This window comes from Myxocyprinus asiaticus, chromosome 29, assembly GCF_019703515.2.
Source record: "Myxocyprinus asiaticus isolate MX2 ecotype Aquarium Trade chromosome 29, UBuf_Myxa_2, whole genome shotgun sequence".
NCBI lineage: Eukaryota > Metazoa > Chordata > Actinopteri > Cypriniformes > Catostomidae > Myxocyprinus > Myxocyprinus asiaticus.
This window is the reverse complement of record NC_059372.1, coordinates 3,792,973-3,810,079: the sequence shown is the minus strand read 5'-3', so window position 1 is coordinate 3,810,079 and position 17,107 is coordinate 3,792,973. Positions and strand designations below refer to the sequence as shown.

Sequence of the window (17,107 nt, the reverse complement as noted above, 5' to 3'; positions counted from 1 at the left end):
AACACACACACACACCCCCATCATAAAACACACTGCTGCATCAGGTGAGTTTAAATGCCGCTTGACGCCAATCGCGCGTGAAATAATCGATATTCCTCCGATTTCACGACAGAGACAGAATCGGTTTGTTCTACTTTACCTTGATTTGTTCATTTTCCGTTGTGAAATCCTGCCAGCAGGCACTTTCTGATGGGATGTTTAACTTGTTTTGCATAATTATTTGTTTAGAAATAAACTAGAATTATTAGAAGTGACACTTAATCATTTTTCGGGGCTAATAAGAAGCAGCAAAACAGCTGTTTTGTCTTTATCTAGATTCAGTCTTAATTGATCAAGAAGATCCTCAAATGAAATCAGACTGGAACTCTAGATGTTTAACTCTGTTTTGAGTCATTTATGTTCTTGGCAGATCAACTTTTAAATGATCCTATTTTTAACTATATCAATGAATGCGATCAGACATCTCATTGGTGGTGATGGTCTCCAGGTGCGCAATAATGGCAGACACGGCCGTTCAAATGACCAGGTTTGAAGATAGGAGGAACACCGTGCCCACCAACTTCTCATCGTCCCGTAAAGGATCTACCGTGAGCTTCCACAAGATCCACTACAGTGTGAAGATGAAGAGTGGATTCCTCTGCAAGAGGAAAGTCACGCGTAAAGATATTCTCATCGACCTCAAGTGAGTCTTTTCACATCCATTCATTTCTCCATTCAGAAACTTTCTCGAAAGTCTCTCTTATCTTTCTTACCACCTACAGAAAAAGTACTATGGTGATTTTAGTGATGTGTCAGATGGAATACCTTAAAAATATTAACTTTGCATACGTGTACAAAAAGGCGGCACCATGGTTCAGTGTCGATATTTTAAAATATATCACGGTCCTGAATGATTACCATATTTATGTTTCTCTAATATGATACTTTGAAAGAATACAGTGGTATTACCATCATTAGTGTTCAAGAACTTTTTACCAGTGGCAGATTTAGGGATGGGTGACATGGGCAGCTGCCCAGGGTGGCATCTTGCGGGGGGGCGGCATGGGGTGCTTTCTAAAAACACTTTTCCGCTCAAACAAATCCAAAATGATGTCTATTTCTTTGTTCGTTGTTCCACACAAGTCATACACTCAGCACCTCACATTTCTTCTTCACAATGACTCTTTATGGGGCCATAATTAATGTATTCTACATAAATAATATATTAGAAATAAGCATAACCCTATTATGTACTTAATAGTAATTAAATTAATTGAAAGACAGTAACTGTAATCTGATTACAAGAATTTAAAATGTAATGCATTAGACTTTTTTTGACTAAAAAGTAATTGGATTACAGTAACTAATTACTTGGTAATTGGATTACACCCAACACGGGTGATCAAACATAGTTTAAATTTATAAAAGTGCTTTGGCGGTAATATAGTTGTATTTTGGTATACCACTTAACTGAATGATTACCATATTCATATATCTCTAAAATGATAATATGAAAGAATACCATGGCATTACCATCATAAATGGGAATAACTTAAACTAGATAGGTAAGGTTTGTCAAGACAAGCTTTGATGTTGGCTAAGACCACGTCTGAAATTTAAACTAGTTTTAAAAGTTTGAAGTTTGGTGGATATACAGACATTACAGTAAGACAAACTGCCAGCTACATAGATTGTCAGATAAACCATTAGATGGATGGATAGAAAGAGAGAGGGCAATCTAAAAGCAGATTAATGGTCGTGTGTGTGTTTACTTTTGAATTTGTGACATTTGGAGTTTGAATTAATGAGCATTCCGTTGGCCCATTTGAACATTCCGTCAATGTAAATTTTATTGGATTTTTCCCATTTTGATCGTCCGCTCAGCGAAAACCGTCAATCCAATATGTTAGAAAATAGACAGCACACTATTCCAGAATAGTCTGAAGGTCCGTACCAAGTTTGGTGGATGTAGCTTGAAAGCTCTTGGAGGAGTTAGTGTTAGAATTGTTGGTCTTGGTTTAGTGATTTAGAAAAAAGCCTAAACAAAGTTTGTAGAATAACAGTTTGCTGGCTTCGTCAGACCAACATAATAATGGGCAAAAAAAAAGTACTTTATGGGTGCCATGGTTCAGTAAGGGTATTTTGGTATAGCCCTATACCACGGAACCATTTAGTGACCATAATCATATCACATAGCATCACAGAATATTGTGTTTTCCCAAGGATACTACAATAGTGTCCAAAACGACATCTGTGGTGTCACCATGATTTTTCAATGCCCTATGCTGAATGTTTCTTCGTTCACTTCAGGAATGTCTTTCTTACTGAAATGTTCAAGGGTACCTTTAAATAATTCAGTTTACATTGCTGTACGTCAGGTAACCAGCAGGACAATACCATATCTCAAGTTTCGCCTCGGATTTCTTCTTATGTTTCCCACTGAAGAACACATTTAATGTACATTTTAGTTTGTAAGACTGCTTTTAATTTTAAATAAAAAATAATACATACTCAATTTATGTGTGTCTACAAAACTAAGTTAAAGCATTTAAGTAGAAGCCTTTAGATGAAAAGGTTTTTTAAACATAAATTCAGTCAAGCGTGTCCAAACGTTTGAGTGGTACTGTATGTGTGGACATGATGGGATGCTAATGTGTGTGTGATTGGGGAAACCACAAGGGAGGGTTTTTGTGAATTGAAGGAAGGAAGTTTGGAGATGTTTATACAAACTCCAGCGGTGACAGAGCGCCCTGCCTAAAAAAAAAAAAAAAAAAAATTACATTTGTCCTCAAAAACATTCATTTTTGTATGTGCTTTGCTAGGAACGGCATTACATAGACAAATAACAGTCTAATGCATTGTTTTACTTATACAATCATACAAACCCTTGTATCTATACACGTCTAGAGCACACATACACACTGTGTTATGTGTTATGCATGTACACACAAACGCATGCTTTCATAACCTGATTGCGGTTATGTATTCACACCCTGCTGTGTTAAGGTCATTGTCCAACATGAAAGTTACTTGGAAACAATAGTGCTGAAGTTTTCACATGGTGTGAGATGTGCGCATTTGAGAGAGAGCGGAACACACATGTGGAGGTGACATGCCACAAGGCATTTGAGGATACGGCCGCAGGATGAATGCGCTGACTTTAATTTGAGTGTTTGATTAAAGAGTTTGTTCTGGCCAACTGGGAAGTTTTGTTAAATGTCCTTGACTTTTGCCCTACAGTTAGATAAGAGTCTGGTTTGCTGACTCTCTCTAATAGACTCAGTCATGAAATATCACATTATGGTTCATGTAACAATGAGATCACATAACAGGACAATCATAGGTCAATCTTTAATAAATCTATCAGTCAGATCACTGGTCCTTCTCTTTAAACATCCAAACTGATTGGGCAAATCTTACAAAGAAATGTCCACCCCAAAATCAAAAGATAAAAAAAAATGAGAAATTATCATTGTATATTATATTTTACTTAAAGGTGCTATATGTAATATTTTGACTGTACTAAATCCTAAAATGACCATAATATGTCATTAGGAATTAGGAAACATTCTAAGTTGAAATACTGGCTTCTCCGATAACAATGCTACAGCCAGTATATTCTACTTTGAAGTTTCTATTCCGGGCAGAATTTCTGTTTATGTTTTGGCCTGTGTGATCCTGCCCACTGCCCACTCACCAATAGTATTTCAGCATCGCCGGGTTGCCAGATTTGGACAAGTTTGCAGGCAAACAACACTGTGTGCTGCAGCCATGTAAGCCAGCAAACGAACTGGATCAGAGATAACAGATTCCACCAGACCTAAAAAGCCTCACCATCCGTCTAAAAACCACCATGACCAGAGGTGTAGTAAAACAAGGATAAATACTGGAGATGCCTTTGGAAGGTGGAGACAGCTTAAAGCCCAGAAATCCTTTAAAACGGATGCTGAGTTGGCTAATTTGCATGTCAACATTCTGGCAACCCGCATGAGCTTCGAGTCTGGGACGGGGCAGACAACTCTCCAATATTTTTAATTTGGACCGCAGTACCCATTTCAAACGCTTGTTGTCAATCTTACATATAGCACCTTTAAACACCCTATGAAATGACTTGGCTAGTGCAGTTTCCTGTCTGTGTTGACATATTTTCCTTTGAAACAGGAAGTTTGGGTGGAGCATATCGAAGGACGCACCTCGATTTAGCTACGTCACAGCCATGAATGATGATTTGCAACATGCTAGTCTGTATTGGGGGGAGGGGCACACTCATTCTAGAGTATTTAATTGGACAACAGTCTGTGTAGTGCAAGATGAGTCATCAATATTTTAGGTAAATATTTCCGGAAGGGAAAGGCTTTTTAAGCACGTTTTAATGTAAAATTTTTAGTGCATATATCTGCCAAAAGTTACATTTGTCAACATTTAGAAGTACACTAGCATATAGATGATCTCAAAGCTAATCGACATGGATTAAAATCTATTAAAATTAAGCATATTTTAGATTTTGTTTTAGTTTAAACTTTTTATTTATAATTTTTATTTTTTGTTTTTCATTTAAATTCTCATTACTGTAATTGAGAAAAAAAAAACCTCTTTCTCATTACTGTAATACAATAATGACAACCATCCTGTTCAGACACAATGATTTTCTTTAATTAAAATCAGTATACATGAAGTGCAGTACCAGTACTACCATGATGTTTACTTACAATTGTAGTTGCAATGTTTTTTTTGCATGTATTGTTTGGTAGACATTTTTTTGCATTGCAGTAAGTTACTATTATTTATTCTTGGGCATTTCAAAAAGTACTAATATTCCATATCTCAATTAAAACAAGGTCAAAAACTACATGTTTAACAAATATGAAAATTTTTGTTTAAAATAGTTTGAGTTCTAGAAGTAAAGCATGTCACACTGCTGACCCTGCTTGTTGTGTTAATGTCATGTCAATGACCCTGATACTTATCTATAGTGTTTAAGTGTATGCGGATATGCCTCACGTGTGTCATTAGCATGTGTATTTGAGCCTGGTGGTCGTTGAAACTACTAGAAAACAGCTAAAGCATAATCATAAAACGATATGAGATATTATGAGAGGAGGCCAGCACACAAACACATGCCGAGTATGACGGCTTTCCATGAGAGAGAAAATGTGATTGGAGTTTGGAGTCGGTTCATGCGAGATTGTTTGTTGTGAGTAATCATTAACTTTTGTGTGTCTACCTGTGTGTTTTTAGGTGGGAAGAGATACAGAGAGAGAGAGAGAGTATTTGATTTTTGACTCTTGTATAATTGTACAATAAGATTAATTTCCTCTTCCAAGATTATGAAATTATTATATCTCGTAATCTGTATTAAATAGAAACATCGGCCTCAAGTTTTTACTAATGGCGCTCATCAGGGTATTCCATTACCAGGAGTGTGAGATAAAAGGAGGGGATGGGGGCACAATATAAAACTGATCAACTGTGCTCATTAATATTACTTAGGTGACACAACATTCAGCCAGTTAGACTCTGATTTGCTGAAAGGCAGGTAAATAGGCGCTAGTCATAGTAGGATGACCGTTAAGGGGGTCGCACATGGACGTGGACAACACAACATGTTCTAAAATTCTAAATAGTTGTTTTCTATGAGTGTATGAATACTGCTGCCACTGCTCGGTGTCTGTCGGCGGCGCCCAGCAATGACTCCGGAGGCTGCTCAAATTTCTGCAGTGCCACGGAGCTCAACTTGCATAGTTCTCCATTAAATTCGACCCAAATCATTATCAAAGTATAAAGATTATTTACTCTAGCCATCACTGGATGATATATTGTCTATATGTATCTTTCATATTCACCTTATGCTGCAGAGAAACTAGCACGCAGCCATCTTGAACATTTTGTCTTGGAACTTCCGGTCAGTGGTTCCTATATAGACATCTATGGTGTTGATGTCAAAGTAAAATTAGCTAGCGAAGTGGATTTACAGGATATAGAGATGTCAAAAGTCATCATGGGTATTTTAAAGTGTTCAGGGGATGTCATAACAACTAGAAACAACGGGGAGATTTCAAAACAAGAGTACTTCATTAATAAATCCACAAGATCCTACCTTCACACTGTGGACGGACTGATATGCCTCTCTGCTCATGAAACTCCAAGAGACAACACAAAGTTATTAAAAAAAACATCTCTTACCATCTTCCCTTGCCATTTAGCCATCATGTTATAGTTAAGGTGAGTAGATGTTTTTGAGTGTTAAACTAGGACGAGGGAAGGGGTGCTACTATATATACACACACATACATGTGAAAGTGCATGTTTTATTTTATATTCCATATACAACAATTTTAATCACATTTAAGCCTCTTAAAAATGTGGGGTGACAAATTAATTTTAAAAAGTACAATTGTAATCTTGTACCTTCTGTCACTTGAACCGCATTGACGTGTTCTGTGTTTGATACCTTTGCCGTGTCCTACCCGTGACACGCCGTGGTGCTTCTTGTCCTGTGTACGACCGTCATTAACCTCTTGCATGTTTGTTCACTCCTCTTGTCAGTGCTAGCGTTTGGCAGAGGCTTCTACTTGATCTTGAAGTTGCCGTTTTACATGGTTGGCTAAAATTGTCATTGCAGTCCATCAAAATGAAACACATCATAATATAATTATATTTGATATAATATAACAATAAAATATATTATAATTTCCTAAAGTGGGTAGGTTAACGTACTTTAACCAGCAGTAGTGGAGCGTTGTTTCGCAGCACTTCTCATGTCTCCTTAGAGTGAATCGCTTGTGCTGTAGCATTCCTTATTTTTTGTTGAAAATGCTTTGGATAAAAATGTTTGCATATGTAAATTCAGGATGTGTGTTTGTGTCTTATGTTGGTGGATAGCTGACATGACATACCTTGCAGTGTGATGTGCTATACTCCTTTTTACATCTAAAACTATTTTGAGCAACATTGGTCTAATTCTTGTGTAATTATTTTGGATGCATTTTGTATGACCATATACACTTCCAGTGCAAAGGTTTGACACACTTTATTGAAATTTAATGAAACCTTTTGATCTCAATACTTTTGCGTAAGGCAACAGCAATATGATAAAAGTAAATAAATATTTCGGCTGTAGGCTCTTAATATGTAGCAATATATCAACTTTAGGCGCATTCATATAAAATAATTGTTGTGCTGTTAGTCAATTACATTTGCGATTAATCACAAAATTTTTATAGTTAATCGCGATTAATCACAGATTTTGAAAGCTGAAATTTGACCATATATACTTTTCCTCTCAAAATGAACTTATTTCCTTAAGGCTAATTTATACTTACTGGGTGTACAGGCTTCGCTTAGTTCGCCTACAAATGATGACGAAATGCAGTGAAGCTTTAGTTCGTCCAGGAGAAAAAAAGTTTGGCTTCTTCCAAAGTATAAACCAGGCATAAGGGAAGAAAACAAAACAATATGTAACAATATAATGTTTTATTAACATTTTCCAAACAAAGCCTTAAACAGTATAAAGATAGAAATGCCCTAAAATATCACCTATTCAAGAAACATGACATTTTTCTTCATGCATATCACCACCTACTGGGCAGGGTGTTTGTTTTATAATTGTCAACATCCTGTGTGTGTTTGGCTGTATCTTGTGTCTTTATGGTGATATTGTTCATAAAATATTTTTTAATTGTATTTTCTCTCTAGCGGTCTCATGAAACCAGGACTGAACGCAATATTAGGAGCGACCGGGAGTGGAAAATCATCGTAAGAGCTCTTTAACGATCTCTCTTTCTCTTGAATCTATTCTCTGTATGTGCAACAATGCTGTAATGTTCGTATATTGTTGTTTGTGTTTTAATTGTGTTCAGTTTCCTGGATGTTCTGGCAGCCCGCAAGGATCCCGCGGGTCTTTCCGGGGAAGTTCTGATAGACGGAGCACCACAACCCCCAAACTTTAAATGTCTGTCTGGATATGTAGTACAGGTACAAACACTCTTACTTTAGATGTAGCTTGGGTCCCTCCTTTAATGTAAGTCTATGGGAATTTTTTTAGCCTGTTTTAACATCTGCCAGGCAAAAATTGTAAGTCTGATTGTTTAGAAAAGTAATATCACACCTCTTCTCAACAAGCCGCATGATTTGACGTATCATTCATGTCTGGAGCACAAACATCAAAGTTTAATACAGTTTAAGTCATGTTTCAAACTTGGCATAAGCATTTTAAAGGGGAAGTTCACTGTAATACTGATGTGTTTCTGTCAGCAGAACTCGTATCATGACTAAGGTAATTGTGTGATTGCTTACTAAGATTAATGCAATCTTGGTGTGTAACAGTTTGTCTGTAACTGTTGAGGATTGTGTTTTGCTTTCCTTCCATAAATATCTGTTCTGCTAAACAAGAAGAACGTGTCATCAGAAGGAGGATGGATTCCTCGAGCGATCGTTTAATTTAATCTAAAATCATGCCAGCTGTGTCATGAGACTGTTGCTGCCTTCCAGTTTACTGAAAATGTGTGTGTGTGCTTTTAAAAGTGCTTGATGTCAAGGCCTTGTTCTAGTGTTGTGTTCTCAAATTAAAAATGTGAAATGTTTGTGTGTGTTTGGCATTAGGATGATGTTGTCATGGGGACGCTGACTGTTCGAGAGAATCTGCGATTCTCAGCTGCACTGCGGCTCCCAAAATCAATCAGTCAACGCGAAAAAGATGAGAAAGTGGAGAGACTTATTCAAGAACTCGGCCTGAGCAAAGTAGCAAATTCACGGGTAAAACACACGTTTATAAATAAATTGAATTATAATTATATTTTTTAATTAAACATTTATATTAAAAACCTTAAACATTATATAATTGTATAATAATAATTCATCGTAAAATTATTTGGGGATTATTAATTATTATTAATTATATAATTGTAAATCATTTTGAAATTATACATTACTATATTAAATTACTATATTTTTTACTATATAGTAAATAATTGTAAAATAATTTTGTAATTATTTATTTTATATAATTGATAATTGAAATAATTATTAAATTACTATATTTGTTACTATATAACTATTAAATAATTTTGTAATTATTAATTTTATAGAATTGTAACTAATTTTGAAATTATACATGACTATTTTTTGTTACTATATAATAATTGTAAAATCATTTTGTAATGATTATTCATTTTATATAATTATAAATAATTAATACTAAATAATAATAATATTTTTAATAATATATAATAAATAATTGTAAAATTTCGTAATGATTAATTATAATTGTAAATTTTGAAATGATAAATTACTATAATTTTTTTTACTATATAATAACTAAAATAATTTTATAATTCATTAATTTTATATAATTGTACATTTGAAATACTATATAGTAAATAATTGTAAAATAATTTTGTAATTATTCATTATTTTATATAATTGTAAATAATTTTGAAATGACATTACTATATTTTTTAATACTATATAATAATTGTAAATAACTTTGTAATTATTCATTATTAATTTTATATAATTTTGAAATTATATATTACTGTGTTAAATTTACTATCATTTTAGTTACTATATAAAAATAATTATAAAATAATTTTGTAATTTATTTATAATAATTTATATTATTTTATGTACTTTTACAAATTATGTTTTAATTATACATCTGAATAAATTCTAAATTATAATAAAACTAACCCAAACCGTAAAATACTATTTGGCATTTTTAGAAGTGAATAAAGAAAATATTTAATGTCTCAAAAGTACAGATTAGTTAAAAAACAACAACACAAAAGTATATAATTTCTATAATATGTGTGTGTGTGTGTGTATATATACAGACTGACATAAAAGAGCATAAAACAAATGATTCACAGGTAACACACAAACACATCTAAATGCACACTCCCCATAGACTTCTATTATTTAAAAATGAAGCTAATTATCATTATTAAAGACTAACTGGAATCCTAAATTACAAATTTTGGCATTTTCAGAAGTGAATAAAGACATTATTTGCTCTCTTTATGGGAACATACCTAGAACGAGTTTTTTCAGCAGTTTTGTTCTCAAAAGTATTCAGTATCCAATAATATAAAATGAATGTACTAAATGCGCTACATTGACAGCCTTAAATATAATATGAATATATGCAGACAAATATAATAAATGAACATAAACATTATAAATGTTGGGTTTAGAGGGCGGAACTTTAATTCACAGCTGCTCTCTGATTGGCTGGTTTAAAGGTGGGCACGCAGCTGATTCGTGGGATTTCGGGTGGAGAGAGGAAAAGGACGAATATCGGTATGGAGCTGATCATTGATCCGTCGGTTCTCTTCCTCGATGAACCCACCACAGGACTGGACGCCAGCACGGCAAACTCTGTGCTCATGCTGCTGAAACGGTATGATTTTGTACATAATCGCACACACACGACAATTAATCCCCTTAATTCTCATTTCTGCAATGCAAAAAATAATATAAAATATTTTTACATCACAATGGTATTTGTTGTACTTGACTTCACTGAAATGCAATGTTTTTACTGTAGCTTCATTTCCTTTATACCAAATATAATTTAGTTTGTGTGTTTAAATTGTCTTTTGTTTAGGATGGCAAACAACGGCCGCACCATCATTCTGTCCATCCACCAGCCGCGGTACTCCATCTACCGTCTGTTCGACAGTCTCACACTGCTGGTGGGAGGCAGACAGGTGTATCACGGACCCGCTCAGAACGCCCTGGACTACTTCAGTGAGATCGGTGAGAAAACACACACACACACACACACACACACACACACACACTTTAGATCTGTTCTTTTATATATGGGTCAGCAGGGTTACTTATTTAAAGTACTAAATATAAGTAGCTGTATTCCACTACAGTTACAATTTAAATCATTAGTAATTAGAATACAGTTACATTCAAAAAGTATTTTGATTACTGAAGAGATTACTTTGCATTTTATTGTCATTTGTTTCATTTAATGTTTATTCAGCTGGAAAACATTTATCCGTATAAATGATGCGATCCGAGGAGCTTTTAAACAGCGGTGAAACACTTTCTTATAATGTGTTACATTCATACGAGCGCTTTTACACTCTTGATATGACGTCACTGAGTAACTTCCCTTGGGAGTTTAGGCCTTGTCCACACTAATACGTTTTTCGTTTGAAAACAGATCTTTGTCTCTCCGTTTTGGCCTTCCGTCCACACGGAGACGGCGTTTTTGTCCGCGAAAACTGAGCTTTTTGAAAACGCACTCCAAAATTGATACATTTGAAAACGCTGTTTTCGCGTTGAAGTGCGGACTGTGAAAACGGATGCTTTCGAAAACGATGACGCATTTTTAGTCATGTGACGCAGTCATGTGACCTATTCAGTCCAAAACAAGATGGTGGACGACGTAGTATCGCAGTTGTTTTGGCTACTCTCCAGTTTGATTGCGTTGTTAAAGATTAATGTCGGTTTGTACATCAGCTTACATTTCTTCAAAGGAGACGGGATGTTTACTCGCAGTTGTTGTTCAGCGGCGGAACGCGAGGACAGTTGCGTTTCAGACCGTACATTGCCGCGACGTTTCAAAGAGGCGGAGAGTAAATAAACACCTGACGGAAATGACACATGTCGAAGCGTCTTACGTTTTACTCATGCGCAGTACAGGGACGTAAGCGTTTGCAGACGTTTCAGTGTGGATGAGCAACTTTTGGAAAATGCTTGAAAATGCTAGTGTGGACGGAGAGCGTTTTGAAACGAAAACACCGTTTTCAAATGTATCCGGATGAATGTAGACGTAGCCTTAATAGTGTAGTTACATGGTGTTTCTACAGCTAAACTAAAACGGTTAGAAACGCTTGATGAAACATAAATCCAATAAATATACGATTACATGCCTTGTCAATGTTTTTAATGCGGTCAGGGTATTTTTACAAGAAGTGCTAACCAATGTAGCCTTTAACACTGTGTAGAAAGCTACAAATAATATATTTTCTATGAACAGAATCCACATGCGATCAGAAAAGGATGTCGTTGTGTACTGTCTGTGGGGTTTTGAAGTTTGGAGCAGCAAAAATAGTTAACTTTGTGTAAATTGTCACGAGAACATTTAGCTTTATGCTAAGCTAAAATGCTATTTCTTGCCTTTTACATGCATCCGTTACCAGGCGCGATTTATATTTTATGATATCAGGGCAAAGATGTACTGCCAAAATGTTATTTTTAATGAGGATTTAAATATTGTTTTTCTGTCAAAATATCTAAAAATCCTTAAAACAAGATAAATTAGTTTAGGAAAACTGCATTAGATATTTAGGCTTTTTTCAGAGAATGTATTTTTACAGTAAAGTGTATTTTCTTACTTTACTTGTTTATAGTCAAACAAGTGAAAAAATCTACCAGTGCTGAAGAAGTAATCCAAAGTATTTAGATTACATTACTGAGCTCGAATAATCTGACAGAATACATTACAAATGACATTTTACAGCATGTATTCTGTAATCTGTAGTGGAAAACATTTCAAAAGTAACCCTGCGGGTCAGTGGGAGACATGGGTGTCTGAGATAATGAAAAGGATGTCATTTAAAACATGTGCCCAATAAATATATTTAGAAATATAACATTTGTATTAATTATGTTGACTCGACAAAGCCAGTCATTTTTGACCGGAAGGTTTAGATGTGTAACCCTTTTTTATGATGATGATACCATTTCTTCCCTGAAGTAAGAACAATACAATTATGCATTTCTTTTGGGATTTTATGCTATTTTGATCTGATGTACATTTCTAAATTTTACCATTAATTTGCATATACAAATAAGCTCATATTTGGGAAAAAAATAAGAAATTCAGAAACTACTTTTCTAGAAGTTGAAACATGAAAGAAATATGAGAATGTGATATAAATTGGAGGCAGATTGCTGCCATCTGATGAACAAAATATAAATAACATGACCTGAAAAACATGTCATGCCAGTAACAGCCAGTAGATGACTGTAGACACATACTGTGTAGTCTAATGACTTGTTGAAACCTAATTTTATATTTTATCATGAGATATACATTTGGATATATATATATATATTTATACATTGACAAATAATAGTTTGATAAAGTTTAGCATTTTAAAATTGTTTTTGCAGTTTATGTCATTATGTTTGCGATCAAACCTGACCATGGTGTTACAAAGAGAAGACACAGAATAAGCATTTTACAACCATTAATTTATTTCAGAAATAAACATTTCACTCAAATAAATGTGTAATAGTGTCAAGAAAACAAACATCAAGAAACAGAAATGAAATGCAAAATTCAGAAAATTCAATTAGAGTATAAAACAGAAGAATCAGAGAAAACATTTTGCAATTTCAAACTTTCTATAGTAAAAATGTATTTTGCAAACGTGTGTGTGTGTGTGTGAGTGTCAGATTGCTGTCATCAGCTGGAAAACAACAGATGACTTGTAAAGCCAACAATGACCAAAAGATGTCTGTAGAGCTCCACTTATTGATGCCCTGATTCTGTGTGTGTGTGTGTGTGTGTGTGTGTGTGTGTTCTGCATTGTGAGTGTGTTATCGTCTCACCCATTCATTTCTGAGTGTGTGTGTTTATCATTGTGACATAATGTTTTTTTTTTTTTTTTTTTTTGACAAATGTAAACAAAAAGCTCTGTGTTATAGTGTCACCAGTTCATTTTTGTGTGTTTGTGTGTGAGTGGGTGTGTATGTTTTGCACTGAGGATGTTTTAGAGTCTCACCCTGTAATTTCTGTCTGTTTTTTTTTTCTGCACTGTCAGATACAATCAATAAATCATCCACAGATAAAAAAAACATTGCTTCATTTTCAATGGTCGGTCAATTTTGACCGTGAACACCAAAGGTGATGCTTTTTTTTTTTTTTTTTTTTTTTTTTTACACGACCACTTAGACTTATCGAATCAAGCCCAATTTTTTTTTTGGTATGCTCAGATGGCAAATGGAGGAAAAGTCACCAAGTCTTGTACTGCTCAGATAAAAGAAACCATTTCTATTAAATGAGGAAAATTTGTGTGCTGAGTGACTCCAGTCAGGTCTCCTAAGCAACCATATTGGCCCGGTTGCTAGGGAGGGTAGAGTCACATGGGGTAACCTCCTCGTGGTCGCTATAATGTGGTTCTCGCTCTCAATGGGGTGTGTTGTGAGTTGTGTGTGGATGCCACAGAGAATAGCATGAAGCCTCCACATGCGCTACATCTCCACGGTAACGAGCTCAACAAGCCACGTGATAAGATGCATGGATTGACGGTCTCAGACGTGGAGGCAACTGAGATTCATCCTCCGCCACCTGGATTGAGGCGAGTCACTACACCACCACGAGGACTTAGAGCACATTGGGAATTGGGCATTCCAAATTGGGGAGAAAAAGGAGAGAAAACCAAAAAAATAGAAAATGTATTTCGGTTAAAAATGACCGAATACCATAACTGCTTTAACTGTCTCTCTCTCTTTCATCTAGTTTTGGTTTCACATAGTTAGGAAGAAACTTTTATACCATTTTCAGGTTTTGATTTGATAATCCAAATTGTAAAAGTAAAAAGTAATCTTGAATAAATTTTTTTTTTTTTTTTTTTAAATGCACTTTTTAAGGAAATTTTATTTATTTATTTATTTATTTATTTATTTGAAATCTCAAATGTTTAATTCACAAATAAGTTTTGGGGCATTTATACATTATGCACTCAAAAAATCTAAATTTTAATTCAGAAATTGAAAACATTGTTATGATAGAAGTCATTGTATTTTAGTATTTGAATTGCATTTATGTATTTTTGAATAAATGTAATAGATCTGGATAAACAAATGAGAGTGATGTCATTGGCCTATAAACACATGCACATAAACCGATCATATCGTCCATATTGCTCATGGATGTACTCTGTCTTTTGTTTATGTATCAGGATACACCTGTGAAGCCCATAATAATCCTGCTGATTTCTTCCTGGATGTGATTAACGGAGACTCTACGGCTGTCGCTCTCAACAGATTAAACCACTACGAAGGTACAACACACAAACACACACAGTTTCCCTTCTTTATGTCTGGAGACATGCTTTTAAATCATTATAGACTATCAGTTTGGACGTACATGTAAACGTGTGTGTTTGTGTGTCAGAAGTGGACCAGGAGCATAGTTCGTCTCTAAAGGGAATTGAGGATCGTTTAGTGGAGGAATACAAGAAAAGCCCCGCCTACAAACAGACCCAGAACGAGCTGGAGAGAATCATTCAGGGTCAAGATTACAGCACACGGCCCAAATCCAGAACCATCACGTACAACACGTCCTTCTGCCATCAGTTCAAATGGGTTCTGAAGAGAACCTTCCGGAACCTGATGCTCAATCCACAGACCTCGTTTGCTCAGGTGAGCCATTTAATCGTCCAGTCGTCCAGTTTAATAGGAATACCATTGGATGTGGAGGACTCAGCAATTGAATAGTCACTGTTTATTTGCAGTGAATATTAAGCAACAGCATGAACATTTTGATGATTTTGATGCACTTTTGATTTGGCCATTAAAGGGATAGTTCACTCAAAAATGTAAATTCTCTCATCATTTACTCACCCTCATGCCATCCCAGATGTGTATGACTTTCTTTCTTCTGCAGAGCACAAATGAAGGTTTTTGGTCCATACAATGCAAGTGAATGGTGACTAGAACTTTGAAGCTCCAAAAAGCACATAAAGGCAGCATAAAAGTAATCCACATGACTCCAGTGGTGTAATCCATGTCTTCAGAAGCGATATGATAGGTGTCGGTGAGAACCTTTTTTTTTTTTTTTTTTTACTATAAATTCTCCTCCCTGCCCTGTAGGTGGCGATATGCACAAAGAATGTGAAAGCAAAAGTGGAGATTTAGAGTAAAAAGGATTTAAATATTGATCTGTTTTTCACCCACGCCTATCATATTGCTTCTGAAGACGTGGATTAAACCACTGGAGTCATTGGATTACTTTGAAGCTCCAAAAAGCACACAAAGGCAGCATAAAAGCTTTAAATTTTGGGTGAACTATACCTTTTAAGTTTCCTGTAGACTGCGTCATTAGACTAGTTCCACAATTCTTATGAAAAATTAAAAAAAGGAGAAAGAAAAAGTCTTAGTCGCAGTCACCATTCACTTTCATTGTATGGAAAGAAAAAAAAAAGTGGAAAGTCATAAGGTTTGAGCTGAATAAATGTTTTAAAAGTGTCTCTGATTTAAATTTAATTTGAATCAGTCTCAGTTCAAATTCTCCACTTTCAATGAATAGATTCAAACCTCTGATTAAATGATTATTTTTCCTCATCACTCGAACATGTCTCAAACACAGTACTTGTTTTCGATTCTTTAGATTCAGGTTGATATTTGTAGATTCATTCTGATCATTCTCTCATCAGATCGGGGTGATGATATTTCTGGCTCTGATTGTTGGAGCGATATTTTTTGGAGTGCAACCAAATTCAAGCGGCATTCAGAACAGGTATAAAAACACACGACACGCATTAATCCAGCTGATATACTGCAGTCCTGTCACGATTTCTTTAACATCTAATTTCACATCCGGTTGTTATTCCACTTGAGATAAAGTAGTTCTGGTTTAATTAATTGATTGGTTGATTATTTCAGGATGGGTGCTCTGTTCTTCATCACCACTAATCAGTGCTTCAGTTCGGTTTCTTCAGCTGAACTTTTCATCACGGAGAGGAAACTGTTCGTGTGAGTATAGACACACAAACATACATTTACTGGCTATCTAAATCATGACATATTATTGACTTGTATTGGTTTTATATAAAGCTATGTACAGTGACTTAAGGTAAACCCAAACCTAACCCTAAAAATAATTGTTTGCATTTTTAAAATGTACAAAATTAATTAATTTATTAATCATTTTCCAGTTAGGATTTTTTATAATTTCATAAACTATATTTTAAAATATATAAAGATGTTACAATGTGTGTGTGTGTGTGTGTGTGTGTATATATATATATATATATATATACACACACACACAGTAAATAGTATTTTATATATACAATTTTACTGTGTGTATATACAGTATATTAATACTATTTACTGCGTGTGTGTATGTGTGTGTGTGTGTATGTGTGTATATATATAT

At 34.8% G+C, this 17,107-nt stretch overlaps 1 protein-coding gene across 6 annotated transcripts in view; it reads left to right on the top strand.

Annotated features, from left to right (window-relative positions):
- Positions 1 to 17,107, top strand: part of abcg2a (ATP-binding cassette, sub-family G (WHITE), member 2a) — a 28,128-nt gene that overhangs the window by 4,136 nt on the left and 6,885 nt on the right. The window contains exons 1-11 of one of the 6 annotated variants that reach the window (XM_051661426.1): positions 10 to 44; positions 488 to 682; positions 7,675 to 7,734; positions 7,839 to 7,953; positions 8,581 to 8,733; positions 10,218 to 10,375; positions 10,583 to 10,734; positions 14,907 to 15,008; positions 15,122 to 15,369; positions 16,383 to 16,465; positions 16,612 to 16,701. In XM_051661426.1, coding sequence (XP_051517386.1) covers positions 498 to 682; positions 7,675 to 7,734; positions 7,839 to 7,953; positions 8,581 to 8,733; positions 10,218 to 10,375; positions 10,583 to 10,734; positions 14,907 to 15,008; positions 15,122 to 15,369; positions 16,383 to 16,465; positions 16,612 to 16,701 — 1,346 coding nt within the window. In that variant the 5' untranslated portion in view covers positions 10 to 44; positions 488 to 497. Of the gene's footprint in view, positions 1 to 9; positions 45 to 71; positions 124 to 205; positions 683 to 7,674; positions 7,735 to 7,838; positions 7,954 to 8,580; positions 8,734 to 10,217; positions 10,376 to 10,582; positions 10,735 to 14,906; positions 15,009 to 15,121; positions 15,370 to 16,382; positions 16,466 to 16,611; positions 16,702 to 17,107 lie in introns of those variants that run through there. The other 5 variants (XM_051661423.1, XM_051661424.1, XM_051661425.1 and 2 more) reach the window with 5 other exon arrangements.